The 18,147-nt window shown below is 45.3% G+C and overlaps 1 protein-coding gene across 1 annotated transcript in view; it reads right to left on the bottom strand.

Moving 5' to 3' along the window:
• PTDSS1 (phosphatidylserine synthase 1) overlaps positions 1–18,132 on the bottom strand; it is a 66,458-nt gene extending 48,326 nt beyond the window's left edge. Inside the window, exons 1-2 of the mRNA XM_037131093.2 lie at positions 17,805–18,132; positions 4,692–4,783 (exon numbers count right to left, since the gene is read on the bottom strand). Coding sequence (XP_036986988.2) covers positions 4,692–4,783; positions 17,805–17,983 — 271 coding nt within the window. The 5' untranslated portion in view covers positions 17,984–18,132. The remainder of the gene's footprint in view (positions 1–4,691; positions 4,784–17,804) is intronic.
• Positions 18,133–18,147: the final 15 nt, after the last annotated feature.

The raw sequence follows: 18,147 nt of genomic DNA on the forward strand, positions 1-18,147 counted from the left end.
ACAGTGCAGCCTTTACTCGGTCAAGGACAAACGCATTGGAAGTTGCCAACAGAATCATTCTGGGAATGCCATTCACTGCAGGAACTTCCTCAAAGGTGCCTTTCAAGGAGAAGACAAATGTTGGTGACAAGACTGGAGCAAGAAGAGTCATAATTATTCCACCCGGAGAAGCAGCCATCCAGCATCGTGCCTCCCGGACAGGACTGAGCCCTGAATGCTGGCTCTGGGAGGGGACAGCCACCGAGCTGGGGAGCAACCTTCCCCAGCGGCCCAGCAAACTCCCCCATCATCTCTATGGCATCTCTAAAGCCACCCCTAACCTAAACATATTCAATAACATTCTTTAATGTGCAAAACGTCCAGTTCTACTGTGTCCATAAACAGACCTTTAGAAAACAAGGCGGACACTGCGTTTGCTGTGTACAGTACATGTGGCTTCTGGAGAATCCCTCTTAACGCCCCCTCCCCTAACATTCTGTCTTTCTTACGAAGAGTCCTGAAGTGCCACTGTCCTTTTCCACGTCTGTGTGAAACCCTGTCTGGGGAATGTCCTGCCTACAGACGAGTGTGTGTGAGCACGTGCACAGAGGTGGTGGGGAAAAGGAGAAGGCAGGAAGGCAGCAGGAAAAGGAGAAAGTAGGGACTTTCAGATTATCCGCTGGCTTCTGCTGATCGTGGACGACACTGGCAACACAGGAGGGTATGGGCGTATCCGCCACCGGCCTTCTGAAGGACCCAGAGCAGCCTGTACAGGCCAGCAAAGACCCCGAGACCACAGTCCCAGGAGAAGCCAGAGACTGATGGAGAGGAAGAGAAGCAGAGGAAGATAAAACAATTCACAATGAACCTAATACGAGAAATGAGCAGAGCGATGCCGAGTAAAGGAAAATGTGTGAGCCGGGGCCTTCACCCTGGCTGACGTCAAGTGGCCAGTGACCTCTTGTGGATGAATGACAACCATGGGTTCAGCTTCTCAGCTGCGCATGGAGCTGGATAAACGGGGTGAGCCCCACGGGACCTCCCCACTTTGTACGTATCCCACAGTCCCCACAGCCAGGACGAGTAGAGCATAAAATGAGCTTAACTTTTATCTTTCTAGAGGAAAACAAAAGCTCAGCTCCACATCAGAAACTGGGCAGGTTACGTGGACTTTGAAGATTAGAGGATTTCACTAGTAAACAGAGGAAAAGCTGGCAGAAACCATGCAAAACGTCACCTCCAATAGATTTTGGCCCCCAACATTCAGGGCCTTTGGTACCTTAAGAAAAACACCTGCTGATGAAGCCCCCAAACCCAGCTCCTGCTAAAGCCTCGTGGACAAATGGCTGTAACATCATGGCTATTGAGAGGCTAATCTTTTAGGATTCTCAGACTTCCGAAATGGAAAAAAAAAAAAAAAAAAAAAGCAAGACAGAACCTTCAAAGTGTGAAGAATTAAAGAAGTAAACCTTAAGAACTAAGCAACAAATTAACACACAGCCAAAGAAAGCAGAAGACTTGAAGAACAGACCTGATACTTTTGGACTGATCAATTTCCTAAGCATGTACTCCGCTCTGATTAAAAAATAATAATAAGAGCAGTAGTAAGCCTGGAGACAGACAAGATAAGAAATAAAAACAGAGGGCACAGACCAATAATGGTCCTGTCATCAACTGACAACAGGAAGTGAGCAGCACAGGATGCAGAAGGTGGACTGGCTGAGGACAACAGTGGCAGTCACCACCACCACCTGACATGTCACCTGCTCACCTTCCCTTGGGTCTTCAGTGGCAGCTGGCCTTGTGTTGGTGTCCCACCTCGATGGGGTTGCAATCTGCTTGCACTGGGCTATACTCTTACACTAGTTCTGTATGAAAGGGCCAGGTTCCAGAGCTCAGGGGGGCCACCTGCGGCCTCTGGTGGTTGCAGTGCACGTGAGATGATTTATGCTGTGAGTTGCCACTTCACTGGCACTACACATGGCACCGCTGAACGAGAGGACAGGCTATGTAATGTACAAGTTCTAAGGTTTTGAGTGTTGGAGTTGGGAAGGAAACGAAAGTTGGTGAATAACCAAAAAGCAGTCTGACATCAGGGACTTTCCCTGGAAAGTGAATTCTATAGTAAGGTCAATTGATTCCATAACCTACCCATATCATGGAGCTCTTGTCGTCATTCCCCAATAATTATGCATTCTCAGAACCCTCAATCACCACGGAAAGGCTAAACGGTGTTTGCCACATCTGCACAAGATATGCAAGTATTAATGTTTGTATCCCGCCCAAAATTCCTACGTTGAAACCAATTCCCATGTAAAGACTGTTGAACTTCTTAGACCCCACAGGACTGAACCACAGAGTTACTGAGTAGGCACGTGGGCTGTTCTTGAACAAGGACCCCAGGGGAGACTCAGAGATCGTCCAGGCTGGGCTGTCACTTCCGTCACAGGCTCAGAGGGCAGAGGCCGTGGAGGGGCGGCCGGCAGCCTCCACCTCGATCTCAGTGGGCAAGCACTGAACCAAGAGTCTTAAACCCTAGGAGCTCTTGCTCTTGATTCAAGATCTCAGAGGACCCACCTTCCTAGGTTCTGGGCTTGCTCTGGGCCCGCCACCCCCCTTCTTCCCCAGGCCTCCCTCGTGGAGCAGAAGTGCGGACCCTGGGCCTGCCCCACTCTTGCACTTTGGAAGCACATAACTTGTCTGGTTTCAGGTTTACAGAGGGAGAGAGATTTTGCTTCAGGACGAATCTTCTGTTAAGTCACTCAGTCTATATAAAGTATTCTGTTAAAGCAGCCTGCACTGACTAGAACAGCAAGTTGTCACTGAAAAAAATGTTTTAATCTGAAAGCTTGAGTGGCTGGAGAGTTAAAGTCAGCTGCCCAATAACCTGGGTATCTACGACAATTCATTCCCTTAAGGATTCAGTCATGGGTTTGCTAGTTGGACTATTACGCTACCAGCAAAGAAACCAGAGAGTGAGGTAAGCAAAAATACTGAACAAAATCCCACCATCTTGAAGAGCCTCAAGGCTCTGCCCTGTGTGCTATTGTGGTTTACAATAAATATATATTTAGAACAGGATCTTTGTCCCTGTTTATGACACAGAGCTCCTACAGCCCTTGGAATTCCCTATGTGATGAGAGCAATAAAGTGCCTCTTGCTATGCTAATGAGGTGACTTTTGGGAAGCACCTAAGGGGAGGGCTGGTTGCCAGTGGAGCCCACCGTGCGATTAGAGGGTTGGAACTTTCAGTTCTACTCCCTGACCTAGTCCAGGGGAGAGAGCTGAGATTGACTTCCATCACCAACAGCCAAAGATTTAGTCAATCATGCCTGTGACGGAGCCTCCATAATACCCCCAATGATGGGGTTTGGAGAGCTTCTCGGTTGGCGAACTCGTGCACCCGCCAGTAAGCGGTGCTCCTGAAGGAGGCATGGAAGCTCCCTGTGTGCTGATGAACAGCCTTCGTAATGAACTGACAGGTTCATTTAGTGGTAAACTGCTTTCCTGAGTCCTGTGAGCCTCCCTAGCAAGTTAATGGAACCCAAGTGGGTAATGGGAACCTCTAATTTATAGCTGTTCAGTCAGAAGTGCAGGTAACAACTCAGACTTGCAACCGGCCTGGGAAGAGGGGTCTGAGCCCTTAACCCATGGGATCTGGCACTATCTCTGGGCAGACAGTGTCGGAACTGTGCTGAATTGCAGGGCACCCAGCTGGTGTTGCAGCACTGCTTGCTGGGGGAGGACAGTGCCACCGACACACACACACTGGAACTGGTACCGGAATCCTATTCCCTGGTACGTTTCCAGGACTAAATCAGTGACATTCAGAATGAGCTTCTTATAGTACATACTACACTGTACTAAATACATGGGGCAGAGAAGAAACACACCTTAGGTGCTCAAGATCTACATGGGCTTATGGAGCATAACTCATAAAAAAGACAATTTCAAAATAAAACTGTAAAAGAAATAGGATACAGGAGGGAACACGAAGAAATGGTTATAGAGAATAATAATATTCTAGGAAGAAGGTATGAAATAGAATTTAAAAAATTAAAGCAATTGTAAAGGACAAATTCAGAGGAAAGGATGAATCACAAGTATGGCAGAATACCAAAATAGTTTTTTAAACAAAGTGTTTGCCTCACTCTTTAATCACAATGGGGGCAAAATTCACAGTAATTTTGTCTTTTTTACCTGCTGATGAAAACTCATGGCCCAAATATATAATCAGCAAAGTTTTACTGTGATAAAAGATCACTTAGGACAACGAACATTAAATAATACTCATTACAGCACTGACCCTATCCTTAGAAAAAGCAGTAACTGAATAATTGTGCATTTATGACTCGCTGATAACAACAAAAATAGCAACAAGACCAGCAGCTGACATTCATTGAGAGCTTGCAATTTCTCAGTCACTATTCGGAGCACGGAACATGTCTTAATCGAGTTAACCCTTACAACAGTACCGACCCGTTATCTCCACTTTATGGAGCAACTGAAGCACTTTCAACGCGGCCACAGAGCTAGGACGCGGCAGAACGGGCAGTCTGCCTCCAGCGCCTGTGCCCCAACTGCCTGACACGCAAAGCTCTGACTATGTCTTCAGTCCACCTTTTCCTTTCATCTTTTAGGTGGCTGCATCTCAAAAATAACAAAAGGGCACGATGCACAGGAGAAAAGTGATAGAGCAGCTCATCACTTACCATTGGGGAAAGCTAATACGCTGATGATGAGGAAGAAGAAGATGACAGACAGGATACCCCTCCAGATGTTGTCTTCCGGGACAGAGTCATCCCTGAGAAGAGAAAAAGAACACTGAGTATTCACTTTCAGATCCAAACCTGGAAGGAGTCAGTGTCATGTTGTAAAAACCAGTGCGTAGCAGGAACAGGGGAACTGCTAACTTTATTCTGCTGAGGAAAGTTGTTACATATGTTACTCACTAATCACGATCATTTCCTAAAAACATGCAATCTCACAATAAAGTCCAGTTCTTACAAGAAAGGCAACTGGCAGCCTTACCGACCAACACACACTCTGCTCAGACATTTGAGAATCACTGTGTTAAAAAAAAAATACCCAGGATGTCAAAAGGTAAGGTTTATCTTGAAGAAATGCCTTTTGGTTTTAAGAATAACTAAAAATGACCTCATGATATAGTCTGTGGCAAAGAAACTTTTCAGGAATCAGAAAGAAAACATAAGATTATAAGGAGGTAGGACACCATGCAACGAGATTATATCATCGACCTCAAACGTGGGCAGTTGGCATTCGAAGGGATGAGTGAAAAGGGGAGTGATGTGCAGTAACATGAAGGCATCAGCAAAAAAAAAATGTTAAAGGAAAAATCAAGAGAAAACAGAACATTTAAAATCAAAACAGAAGACAATTATAAAGGGGAGAAATGAGCTTCCCCCCATCACGCCTGGTCATTTCTACTTTATCACTGCATTCAGCTCCTCCATAGCGCAACTGAAATGATTCCACCTGATGGTCCATATGTTGCCTTCCCTGCAGAAAGTAAACTCCTGAAGGCAGGGAATTATTCACTTGTACCCTCGGAGCCTGGCACATAGTAGGCCCTCAAGCAGATATCAGTGGACTAATTATTGATAAGGGAGAAAAATGTATTGTATAAAACCAAGTAAAAATCCCCAAATAAAAATTTTCTTAACATTGATGATGGAGAAGAAAAATTAGGTTTTGACAGTTTACATTTTTAAAAAAGGGTCTAGTTACATATCGGGGACTCAAGAGAAGCAAACAAAAGAGGGAAAAGAAAAATAGAAGACAGTAGGATTTTCTGAATTATTGACAATTACTAAGAAGCTTGGGAAAGGGGAGTTAAGTGTTTGCTTTAAAAATATGAGGATGAGCTCTTGCTGGTGTGGCTCAGCGGACTGAGTGCCAGACTGCGAACCAAAGGGTCACTGGTTCGATTCCCAGTCAGGGCACATGTCTGGGTTGTGGGTCAGGTCTCCAGCTGGGGGCATGTAAGAGGCAAGCAAGATCAATGTTTCTCTCACACACTGATGTTCTTTCCCCGTCTTTCTCCTTATCTTCCCCTTCTCTCTAAAAAATAAATAAGTAAATAAATCTTTAAAAGAATAGAAAAATAAAAATATGAGGATGAGCAGACAGAAAACGAGATGAAAAAGAAGGAAAAAAGATATTTTAGAGATACTGAGACATAGCAATATATTTTAAAATAATTACAAAAACCTTAGTTTATATGGAAAAGGACTGCAGTGAAAAAACTTTCAAAAGACAAATAACGATATTAAATTAAGACTAAACATTAATGAAGAAAAAAATGTCAAAAACATCTTAGAAGAAAACCAAGTTAGCATAAAGAAAATTCAGAACATCAGAACATAAAGAGGTGTGGAACAAAATACTACTGAATTACACAATTCGAGACTAGGCCCTGGGATGTTGTTTTAAAAACAGAAGTTAACTAGCCCTGGCTGGTGTGGCTCGGTGGATTGAGTGCAGGCCTGCGAACCAAAGGGTCGCCAGTTTGATTCCCAGGCAGGGCACATACCTAGGCTGCAGGTCAGGTCCCCAGTGGGGGGCACGTGAGAGGCACCCGCACACTGATGTTTCTCTCCCTCTGTTTCTCATTCCCTTCCCCTCTCTCTAAAAATAAATAAATAAAATCTTTAAAAAAAAACCCAGAAGTTAATTAGATATCAACTTCTGTTTAGAGTAAGTTTCTGCACTCCTTTAAATAATTTCCAGACTGACAGGATTGAACCTAAGGCACTAAAATAAGAAATCGTATCATAAATGTTTCTATGGCCAAACAGCACTAACACCGAAACTGGACAAATAACGTTTGACTGTTGACTTCACGTAGACCTGATTACAGAACCCAACTACAGAATCGGAGAGGCTTCCTCTGGCAGCAAAATGCAATCCTATTTAATGGCCACTGTAATGACTTAACATCTGCCCAGATGTTATGCACAGCCCTAAGAATGCCAGCATGATAAGAATGCCAGCCAGATCATTATCAGGGTACTTGTGAGGCCCTCTGGCTTAAACAGGGAAGCCAATTTCCAGGAACAACAGCTTTTACTGCAGAATGGCCACACACCAGGAGGGGACGGGACACAAAGTCCTCACTCAGACCAGCATCCCACTGCTGATACTGGTAATGGTGAAGACAGTAAGAATAGCTGTTCTTCATCAAGTATCTCCTGAGTGACAGGCACTGAATGGCAGTCTGTAAACCTTATCTCTAATTGTCACTACCCATTTGCAGAGCTAGGTGTTAATAGAGATTTTCCAGAGTTAATCGTGAGAAGCAACTTGGCTGCAAAGGCCACAAGGCCACATCAGTAACTCTAGAAAACCCAATCAATTTACGAACGTGGTAACGAAGGCTCAGAAGGTTACATAACTTGCCCAAGGTTGTGTAGGTAAGAAACTGAAGAGTCAGCATTTGAAACCAGGTCTGTTAGACCCTGACGAGGATGATCTTCATGACAAGCTGCCTCCTGAAAAAATTACATCATCCCGAACCAGTGTGACTCACATTAGACACACTGGGATCGTATCAGAATGTTTGATGGCGCACACAATTTGTCAGTCACAAAACAAAAGAAAGCAATACTGCTGCCTCATTCAAAAAATAAAAGTAAAAAACCAAAAAAAATTTCTAGAAGAAATGATGGTAACATTTTTAAAAACCAAAATACAGTACTCTCAGAGTAGAGAAGACCTTTCTAAAGTATGACACAGCCCTGACTGGCGTGGCTCAGTGGCTTGAGCATCGTCCCACAAACTGAAAGGTCGCCAGTTCAATTCTCAGTCAGGGCACATGCCTGAGTTGTGGGCCAGGTTCCCAGCTGGGGGTGTGCGAGACCAATCAATGTCTCTCCCCCCCCTTCACCTCTAAAAACAAATAAAATCCTTTAAAAAATACTCCATAAAACTCAAAACTTATAAAGAAAAATAGATAAACTTGTATAGCAAAGAAATCAGTAAAGAAAATATGATAAACTAGGAAAGAAATATTTGCAACTCAGATCAAGGCTAAATGTTAATTTTCCTAATATAGAAAGAGCCCCCCCCGCCCCTCAATCAATGACAAGAAAGAACAACAACAACTGGATACAGAAAAACATGGAAAAACTGGCAAAGGACATGAAGAGACAGTTGGGCGTGGGACATCGGAGGCTCTGAGGCAAGTGAACGATGCTCAGCCTCGCTCGTGGTAAGAGATGGGCAAACGAACACTGAGAGAACATTTCCCATCCACGTCACAGACAAAGATAAGAACTGAACGACTTAGCGAGTAAGGATGTGAAGAAATGCCAAGAGGCCCTCCCACATGCCGCGGGTGGCAGTATAAACTAAAACTACCTCCACAGAGGGCAGTTTGGCGACATGTTTAATTTGCACATGCACACATACCTGTGACTCAACAATCCCACGTGTGAGAATTTACCCCACAGATATGCCATCGTTTGCGCAAAAATGACATGTGCACAAGGTTGCGCAGCGGGGCGTTCTGTGTATTAGCACAAGGTTAGAAAGAGGCTAAATGTTCACCGAAAGGGGACTGATTATGGTCCCGTCTCATAACGGAATACCAGGAGCCATAAGAAGAATGAAGACGCTGACACGAATTAACTGATGCAGAATGAGTTAAGAGATATCCGGAATAAAGCAAGTATGGAACAGTGGGGATAGTAAGCACTATTTGTATACAAAGGGGGTGTGTGTGTATGTACACAGCTTGTGGCTTGTACTTACAGCTGCGAAGAATGTCCCTGGAAACGTCCCCAGGAAACAGTGACAATGGTTTTCTCTAAAGAGGAGGAAAGGGGCTTTGCAACACCTTCCCTTTGGTATGTCCTGGATATCAAGCAGTGCGGACATGCTATTCTTTTAGAAAAAGTCAATTAATTAAAATTTTAATTAAATAAATGGCCAGAGTAAATTAGTAAATCAGTCTCTATTTAAAATTACCTTCTAGTCAAAATACCTAAAAACAAAATCAACATTACATTTATAAGAACTTGGAAACAGTGATAAATACAGTTATATAACAATGAAATGGTAATTTTGTAAATTTTGAGTAACTTTACTGGAAAGAGAAGATCCAATGGATGGCCCAGTTTTAGGGTGGGGTGGGGGGGGAAGTCAATTAAACAACCCAAATAAAATAGCAGTGGTTCTGAAAAGTTGGCAGTTTTATATTTGTCTAGTTAGGGGAAAAAATGTATCAAAGATGGACAGCAAGGTCATTCGATCAACTGAAAGTATACAGAACAGGCAGGGCAAACTTCTGTGATCAAAGACTGGTGGGCGGTGGGCGAGGTTAAGGAGAAACTGAGTCCTATCACACACAGCCCAGCTTCACAGCCCGAGTTTCTCCAGTGGACACAGTACGCCCACAGTCCCTTACAGAGGGGTGGGGGCCTAGGAAGAACTGAGTGCATGACTTGTAAGGCTGTCCAGTCCTCCCCGCCCCCAACCTCCAGACAACCTGACCACACAGGGGCTATTCTCCATGGCCTGCTGGGAGTTCATCCTCTCTAAACTCTCCACAAGCCAGAGACGTAACCGTACACTGAGATATACAGAAATTTCCCAGGGTTAATCATGAAGAGAAGCGTGGCGACAGAGGCCACAAGACCACATTGGGGACTACAGAAAACCCGATTGGGGATAAGAACCAGTTAGCTCTGAACATCCCATATCTGTGCCTCACTCAGGACGCCAGCTGCTTTGCACATTAGCTCTCTCTACCTTCATATCACTCTAGGAGGGGGGAATAATCACAATCTGCATTTTCCTGATGGGGCCTGGCTCTGAAGTTCAAGCTTTTTCACCCTTGAGGGGGCTAGGGGCCGGAATTCTGGCTTCAACACTCATCAGCCTGTGTGATCTTGGGCAGATTAAACCATCTCTCTGTGCCCTGGCTTCCACCTGACCCACCACCCCTCCTCCACCCTGTATGTCAAGGACAGCAGGAGTTCCACCTCACGGGGTGGTGAGGATAAAAGAACAACACACGTAAAGTATTTACATCAGAGCCTGACACATAGCAAGTGTCGGTTGTTATTAGTTCACAATGTTTGAATGTCCTTCATTTATGTCCACTCGCTCCCCCATGTGGCTAATATCTATCACTGGGGAAGGCATTATTCAGTGGGTGGGGGGCAGGGGGTGTTTGCTGAGAAGACAAAAATGAACAGACATGGCCCTTGTTCTTGAAAGAATCACAATCAAAAGGGACAATGAGACATAAAAGTAAATTATCTTAGCTTACTTTAGCCAGAAAGAAAAGGTTTGTTGTGTTTTTTTTATTTGCTGGAACTGCCTCTAATGAACCTGATACCCCACCTCCCAAAAGACTGCACGATTGTTTGTTCACATGGGTGGTCGTGCTCATGGGGCTGCTCCTGAAGGCGTTCTGAGGGGGCGATCAGGTTCCCAACTCCAGGGAAGATCAGAACTTTCGACCAGGGCCGCCCGATCCCCCCTCAACTGCTCCTGGCCTCAGGAGTCCTGCTCCACTAAGACATTTTGCTTTACACCAACAAAGACAAAAGGACTCAGGCTTTCCGTGGTGATGCTGTGACAACTCCCTGACTTCTCAATTCCTGGGTCTCCTGCAGCTCCTAAGAACAACTGTCTCAGTGTCTGTCAGTCTCTGGTACTCTGAACTTTGCAAAGAACTCTCCCAACTGGCATTTTATTCAACAGTATAGGGGTGGGAGTGGGGATTACCTTTACGTGAAGAACAAGGGAAAGAAAGCTCTTGCTTCATCTTGCCCGCAGTTACACACAGAGACGGAGAGGAAGTAGGAGCCAGGGCTTCTGGAATGCTGGCTCTAGGTCAAGATTGCTACATTCACTGATATGATACAGACAGACACTTCCTTTTTTTCTCTCTGCTAAATTTAGGAGGTGCTCCAGAAGCATGCTGGGTAGCCCTGGCCACATACAGTGAAAATACAAATGGACAGATGACAATAAAATTGTAATTTAAGATCCAGACGGCACAGGTCCTATCTTATTCCTCCAAAGTACCTCCGGTACCCAGCACTACGCTGGGAACAGAGCGAGCTTTCTCAATACGGTGGGGTGCCAGAAAGGGCGGGGCGCTATGGCTGAGTGGGCCCAGTAACTCAGGTAACATGCAGATGAATCACAGCCTGAGTCCACAGGGTTCCAGTGACAGTGACTTTCCTGTCCCAGTGTTCAGTGACCAAGCAAATATTCAAACACCTCAACTTCTGCCCAACCACTCTTTCCACCAGAACAGGGAACCACCCAGGGAAGACCGACTGTCCTAGAAGCAGGAAATGTATAAACAAAGTTTAAAAAAAAAGTCTGCACTCAAGAGAAAGTTTTGGACCCAGATTGTGTTAGTTTCATTTCTGACTACAGGCAGTGGGTGAGGAGATTTCAGGAAATCACAGCAAACTCTACTCACTGACATACAATCTCTGGACTCAGCTGTGTCCCTGAGTTGGGCAGACAAGACAGCCCCACCTTTATCCTGCCTCCTAAAGCTGCTAGGCTGATTATCACCCCCGCCCCTCAACTTCCCATTGTCTCCTTCCTTCTCTTTAATATGAGTCCCTGAAACTGAGAAGCACAGGCAGGGTCGTGTTTATGAAGCCAGACACTGTTTAAGGATCCTGTCTCTCAGTGGAAAACTTAGTCCTAGGTTACAACATAGACAGATGTTAACTACCTCTGGTTTTATCTCTGAACATTTACTCCACTTTACACGAAGCTGTGATCCTTGCCAAGAATTATAGCTAACATGTTGACTAAAGGAGAAGAAGAATATTTTTTTAAGTTCTTATTGGCTGTATTTCTTGGATTTGATTCATTCAGCATTTATTGGGTGTGTATCAGGAAGATTAAGATATTTGGTCTGTAGTAACTGATATAGAAACAAATGTTACAACATGAGAGGTCCTATAATAAAAGGTGCTTGGAAGAATATAAATATTTCTTCCTCTGTGTTTCCTGGAACAATGAAAACAGGTGTCTGAGAGGGGGACCACCCAGGTGGGCTGTGGAGGATGCCATGGGCTGGTGGGCAGGCGGGAGGTGCTCCCCCGTTGGAGAGGTGCCAACCTGGCACAGGATGCGGGGCTGGCGCCCCGCACTGTCTGGGCCTGCTGTGCGTGCCGTGCACAGACGGGGCCAGGCTAACACTGGAAACAGACCTGCTCCATAATGAAAGACCTCAGGGTCCAGCTAGCACTTCCCAGTGACAGAGGTCCTGGGAAAGGCTAGAAGCAGGGGGCAGAGAGCATCACAATTGTGCCTTTAAAAAGTCCCTTTACAGGTCACGGGGACAGCCCTGTGGAAAACGGACTGGAGGGAGATGGAGTGAAGGCCTGGGGGCATGTTGTCTCCAAGGGCCAGGGGTCTGCTGAGCTCAGGCCGGGTATGGGGGAGAGGGGAGCTCTGAAAGCAATAACGGCCTAGTCGGACCCGGTGAAGGTAAACTGATGAACTCTGTGATGGCGGGGACCCCGGCTGGATGGAACACGGACTGCTGAACTGCTAGAAAGACTTCCACCAGGTGCTCAGGAAGCAGTCGGGCTGACTGGACAAGTCCTGGCTTCTGGATTCACTGAGACTGAAAAACTGCTAATCTCCCTACAGAAATCTGGGGCTACGGGGATTACATCACAAGATAAACTATATTATACTTTGTAACAGAATTATACCTAAAATGCTAAACACCAGGCAGCACTTTCTAGGCACATAAACTTTCTGGGGTAAGACATCACCTAAACCAAATATCTGAAGTCACCCAGGTGCCTATCACTACAGAAGATGCCAAAGAAATATATGACGCGTTTTCGCCTTCAATAAATTGATCATCTTAGTAGGGACATAAAACACCAGAAATAAGTATAAGAAAGGACATAAAGTATGCTTATGTAAATTCAATTTAAAAACACGATTCAAATAGGAAGTGGGGAGGAGAAATGTTGAGGTCACTGTCAACTGGACCTCTTTAGAGGGTACGACTGAACAGTGTGCTCTGTTCACCTCCAGGGCCGGCTCAACTGCAGTGCACAGCCCCCGTGGGCCGTCACTTAACAGAGCTGGTCTGGGGGAACAAGGACAGCCAGGCCTTCCGTTACGGGGAGAGAAAGAACACGATGTACGTGAAGGAAACAGGGCTGAGATGACTGAGTCAGCAGTGCCGGGAGACATTTTCTAACGGGGTCCATGCAGTCTAAAAGGAGAAGAGCAGAAAAGGCTGGCAGGTCTCCACAAGGGGAGGGACACAGAAGCGGAACTCTGTCCCGATGATACGACACAAAGCCACTAAGGGAAATGAAGTAGAGTCATTATTAACAACCAACCAAACAAACAAACAAATCCAAGATGTCCATTTCCCTGCCTTTGTCCATCTCCTTAATTCCATGTCAAGGAGAAACCCGGCCTGGACAGGATGAGATCCCCAGGGCAGAGCAAGCTGCAGGAAGGTGATCTCTTCTACGTAAGTGACGATGTCTGTTGGACGAGTGCTACTAGAGAGGCTGGTTCCACTGTTTCATTGCCAAGTGCTTCTGAAAGAGGGGTGGGCTGCTGTGAATTCGATTTAGTAGATTTTGGTGTTTTCAAATCAAAAGCTTGAGTGTTTGAAACCAAGGCCATTCAGCATGGACAAGTTTACCAATCTCTGTAAGCAGAGTAAATATGAGGCGCTCCGGTAATTATTATACTCTGAGCTTAAGACAAAGGTTCTCCTTGCCCCACTTTGGCTGAACAAACTTATAAAACATATGCCAAAAGCATTTAACTTATAGAAATCCTTATTTTAAAAGGTAGCAAAATGAGCCTCTTCAAATCTTGGGGAGAATGATTCGATAGCATCTGGTTTTATTTTTAACGACAGTGATAGGGACGGGACATTTACATGCTATGATTCAACAGTGAGTTGGCCTAGTTGCTATTTAACAAAAGAACTACTTGACAAATCCAAACTTGTCTCAGACTTCTGTGTGAGGTACCTAATCTGTCACTATCCTAAACTATTGCTGTGCCCCTGGAGTATGTGACATGTCCCAGGCACTACTGCTCATGCACTGGGAACGTGACACCCTGACAGTATTCTATCTGCTATTTGCTTAGACTACTAGTCTTCAAAAAACAAGCTCTGAGACATATTTTAAAGTTTTACTGAAAGAACTGCACTGAACCATCACCTGACTAAAATTCTGTTACAAAGTAAGTATCAGGTACCGGAGAGAATCGTTACATGAGACCACAGAGCAAGAAAGCATTAGTTTCATTTAAGAAGTCATTACTTTCGATCTTTTATTTTGAGCAATACAAAAATGTATCTAAGAGGGCAAAGTGAAAATGTGCACGACTCGACTCTCTTTCTGCAATGCAGTGAAACTGGTGCTGTGGGCCACGCACATGTGGAAGCACTTGGCTGCCCTGGTGAGCACAGCCGTTCTCTCCCCTCGTCTCACGGTCTCTAAGAGGATGATACCATTTTCTCATGTTACTGGCGCTCCAGTGTTGTGCTGCCGCTCACGGGCTGCCATCTCTCCAAAGTGGAGTGGAGCAAAGTGCTCTATCACAAGGTTCACAACGGGATCAGACCCCTGCAACGTTCCTTGGACGCGTCTGCCACCATTTAATTTCAACGATAACTTCTTGTCTAAAAATTATTTTTTAACTCAGGAGGGTGCACTTTGCTCATGAGGTCTACTCGGCAAGCTCAAAGATTCAAAGACACCTCCTAACGAGTGCTTGTAATTTGTGAGGAGGAAGATAGAGCTATCACTGTAAAATGTCACTTCAAAGGATTACAAATCATTACAAAACAGGAGTAGGAAATAATGATTACTTACTGGATTAATAATGGTACTTATGATTTTACATAAGGTGAAATTTATTATTAATTAGCTCTTCAGTGTGTAATTTCTGTCTCTGTATGAGATTAGTGGAAGAAATAATATTATCATTTCTGAAAAAGGCCATAGTTTGAAATCTAGGTTATGTCCTTTTCTATTATTTTTGACAAGCTGTTAAGACTCATATTTATTTCTTATAGTTTCACTGCTGCTACTTACTGCATGTTTTGACAGAATATACTGTAGAAGAACATGACTTTCTGTATTAGAAAAGAGAGATCTATTCCAAAGGGGTCTAAAATAACATTAAAGAAAAAAGGTTGAAGCAAAAGGCTCATTCTTGTTTCTCATTATTTAAGATAAAATATGACTGCCTTCCTAATGTCCAAAGAAACTCCTGCACTAATCCCATCATTGCCAATCCACACCTGAGATGACGTTAAACCAAAGTTAACGTGAAACAGGCCTGTGTGTCATCCAAGCAAAGCAACGTCCACTTTCCCAATGCCTTTCTCCCTTTTCTCAGTTACAGGCCATCCTACAACTTCAATCAAGGACAAATACAAGTTAGAAGGTGTTCACATACAATAAAGTGATATACTGATAACAGCTAATGTTTACTGAGCACTTACTATTTGCACTGAGCTAAACACAAATTACCAATAAGTAAATAAGCAAAGTGAACCTCATGACGGAAAACCCTGTGAGGAAATAGCAGATATTTTCAGTTTACATACAGATAAGAAAACTGAAGCTTAGCAAAATTCGGTGACCACGAAGCTTAATGAAGTTGTAAAATCAGAGGACATGATGAGGGATAACCATAATTAGGGACAAGACTGATTTCTCTCCGAAGCCATAAATGTGTTCTTGGTTGGACACTGTGCAAAGGTCTGGTCTTACCCTAGAGCACAGCATTGGCAGAAGACTATGGTAATAGCAGCTATATCCTCCAACATTAAAGTAAGTAACTGTTATATATGCTTGCAGGGGTGTCCAATTTTCTGGCATATCTGAGCCACGCGGGAAGAAGAGTTGTCTTGGGCAACACCTTAAATACATTGCAACACTTAATCACACACACAAAAAATCTGATAATGTTTCAAGTAAATTTACGATTTTGAGTTGGGCTGCATTCACAGGCATCCTGGGCGGCTCGTGGCACACGGGGCTGCAGGCTGGACACACCTGCTTATAGCTTTAGGTAGATTCACGACAATAGATAAACAGGAAACAAAAACGAACAGTCAAATGAATTTTGGAGGTCAGGAATAAGTGCAGTGTAGGAGAATATGATCAGTTCTATGAAAATCTGAAAAACTGCAATGATTCCCAAAGGAGGTGCCACTGGCACTTGTGTGCATGTGCACACATGCACATGTACACACATGACCATATGTACAATTCATCTTTGTTGCATGATGCTGTCCCATGTGCTATAATACACTTAGCACTCTTAATGCTCATCTATTAAATACCAGAAGTTCCCCCAACGCTTGTCATCACTGAGTGTACTCTTGCACATTTTTTGCTGACCTGGACTGAGAACCATTGACTGTTGGATGAAAATGTTGGGAGAGAAGTAACTGATATTAACCAGGCATTGTACATCAAATACTCTGCTAGGCTCACTCACACAAATTCATTCACTCTTCATAACCCTATATGAGTTAAGTATACATTTCATCCCCATTTTACAGGTGTGGATCCTGGGGCTAAGAGAAAGGGTAAGTAACTTAACAGAGAATACACAGCTAGTTTTGAAAACAACTCTCTGGGTCCAAAACCACACTTCTCTGGGTTGGTCTTTTAAGCCATAATGGCGTGGTAGGCACACCTTTCCTTTCTTTAAGGAGGTTCATTCAGAAAACATAAATCCTTTGAAAGTGGGACCCACGGATTTTGTGTCATGAACCAGAGATGAATTAGTTCCCTGGGATGGGGTTGGGAGGCCACATGTTCAGTGACAAAGAGTTGTAAGGTGGGGGTGTCAAGGGATGGGGGGGGGCTAGCTGCTACTCACAGGTGTATGTATTAGAAGTGCTTTGAGAGTGTGTGCGTTTTCAGGGGGAAAGCGAGTTGTGCTACATTGGGTGAGGTTTATGACTTTAACACTTCCTTAGCTTTTACTATGCACCAGGCATTGTTACAATTGCTTGACAATATCTCATTTCAGCAAGTATGTTAGGTGCTTAAGGATGCATTATGTCTATGTAGCAATGTACACGAGAGATGACGGGTACTAGTGCTAGGAGGAAGGTCCACTGCGATATGTGTGTCCACAGTTTCTGTTGTAGGAGGTCGTGTTTGAGGCTGGGGAGAGGGTTATGCTAGCTGATTTGTGTGCAGTGCATACGGGAGATGTAGTGCACCTCAAAAGTGCATTTTTTACATGGGGGGTCGTGCCAAATACTGGAGGAGTTCCACGGCAAAGGGTCTGGGTTGTGGCCTGGGCCTGGTGCGTGGTGACGCTGTGGACTGTGGTGTTTTCAGTCTGTACTGGTAGGCTCTGAAAGTGGTGCATACGAGATGATTCATGCAATGCGTTGGGTAGAAGCACGGACTGGAGAGGAGGGGGCCGGTGTCGTGATGTGAATAGGAAGCGATGAGGAGTGCGGCAGGAGAGGGGGCATTCGGGCTAGATGCCCCGAGAGTGTTCCGAGGTGGCCCGAGGCGCCATAAGGGAAGAGGTAGTATAGACAGGGGCTTGGGGCTGGAGGGTAGGGGCAAACGCAGGTGCAGAAGGACTGCAAGGGATGGGTGTTCTGCTAGTCACCGGGCGGGTGAGGAGCTATGTGGGCGGCGGGTCTGCGAGTGCCAGTGTATGCGAGGAGAGCCAGCCCGCTTCCTCACTCGAAGCCAGCCCGGGCCATGCTCCCTACACCACCTCCCGTCCACCCCTTCCTTTGGCCCAAGGGCGCGCCCCCCGCGCGGCCGGGCCCGCCTCACCTAGTGAAGGCGAAGTACATGAGGCTGACGATGGTGAAGCTGAGCAGAGTGATGGTGTGTGGCCGGTAGAAGAAGTCGATGGTGATGTCTTCCACTTGCTGCTCGTTGATCATCCGGAAATGCATCTTGTAGTTCACATCATCTTTGCTCAGGGTCCTGCTCCCCACGCAGGACGCCATGGCCCGCCTCCCCGTCCTGCGGCGGCGGCGGTCCCGGCCCGTGAAGGCTGGGACCCCGGAGGTGACGAGCCGCAGCGAGCGGGATGCCGGACGGCTGGACCAAGTCTGTCGCGGACCGAAAGCTGAGAGCCGAAAGACGGACTGGCGCGGGAGGGCGGGGTCGC

The sequence above is a fragment of the Artibeus jamaicensis genome, unplaced genomic scaffold (genome assembly GCF_021234435.1).
Source record: "Artibeus jamaicensis isolate MK-2021 breed Jamaican fruit bat unplaced genomic scaffold, CSHL_Jam_final scaffold_916, whole genome shotgun sequence".
NCBI lineage: Eukaryota > Metazoa > Chordata > Mammalia > Chiroptera > Phyllostomidae > Artibeus > Artibeus jamaicensis.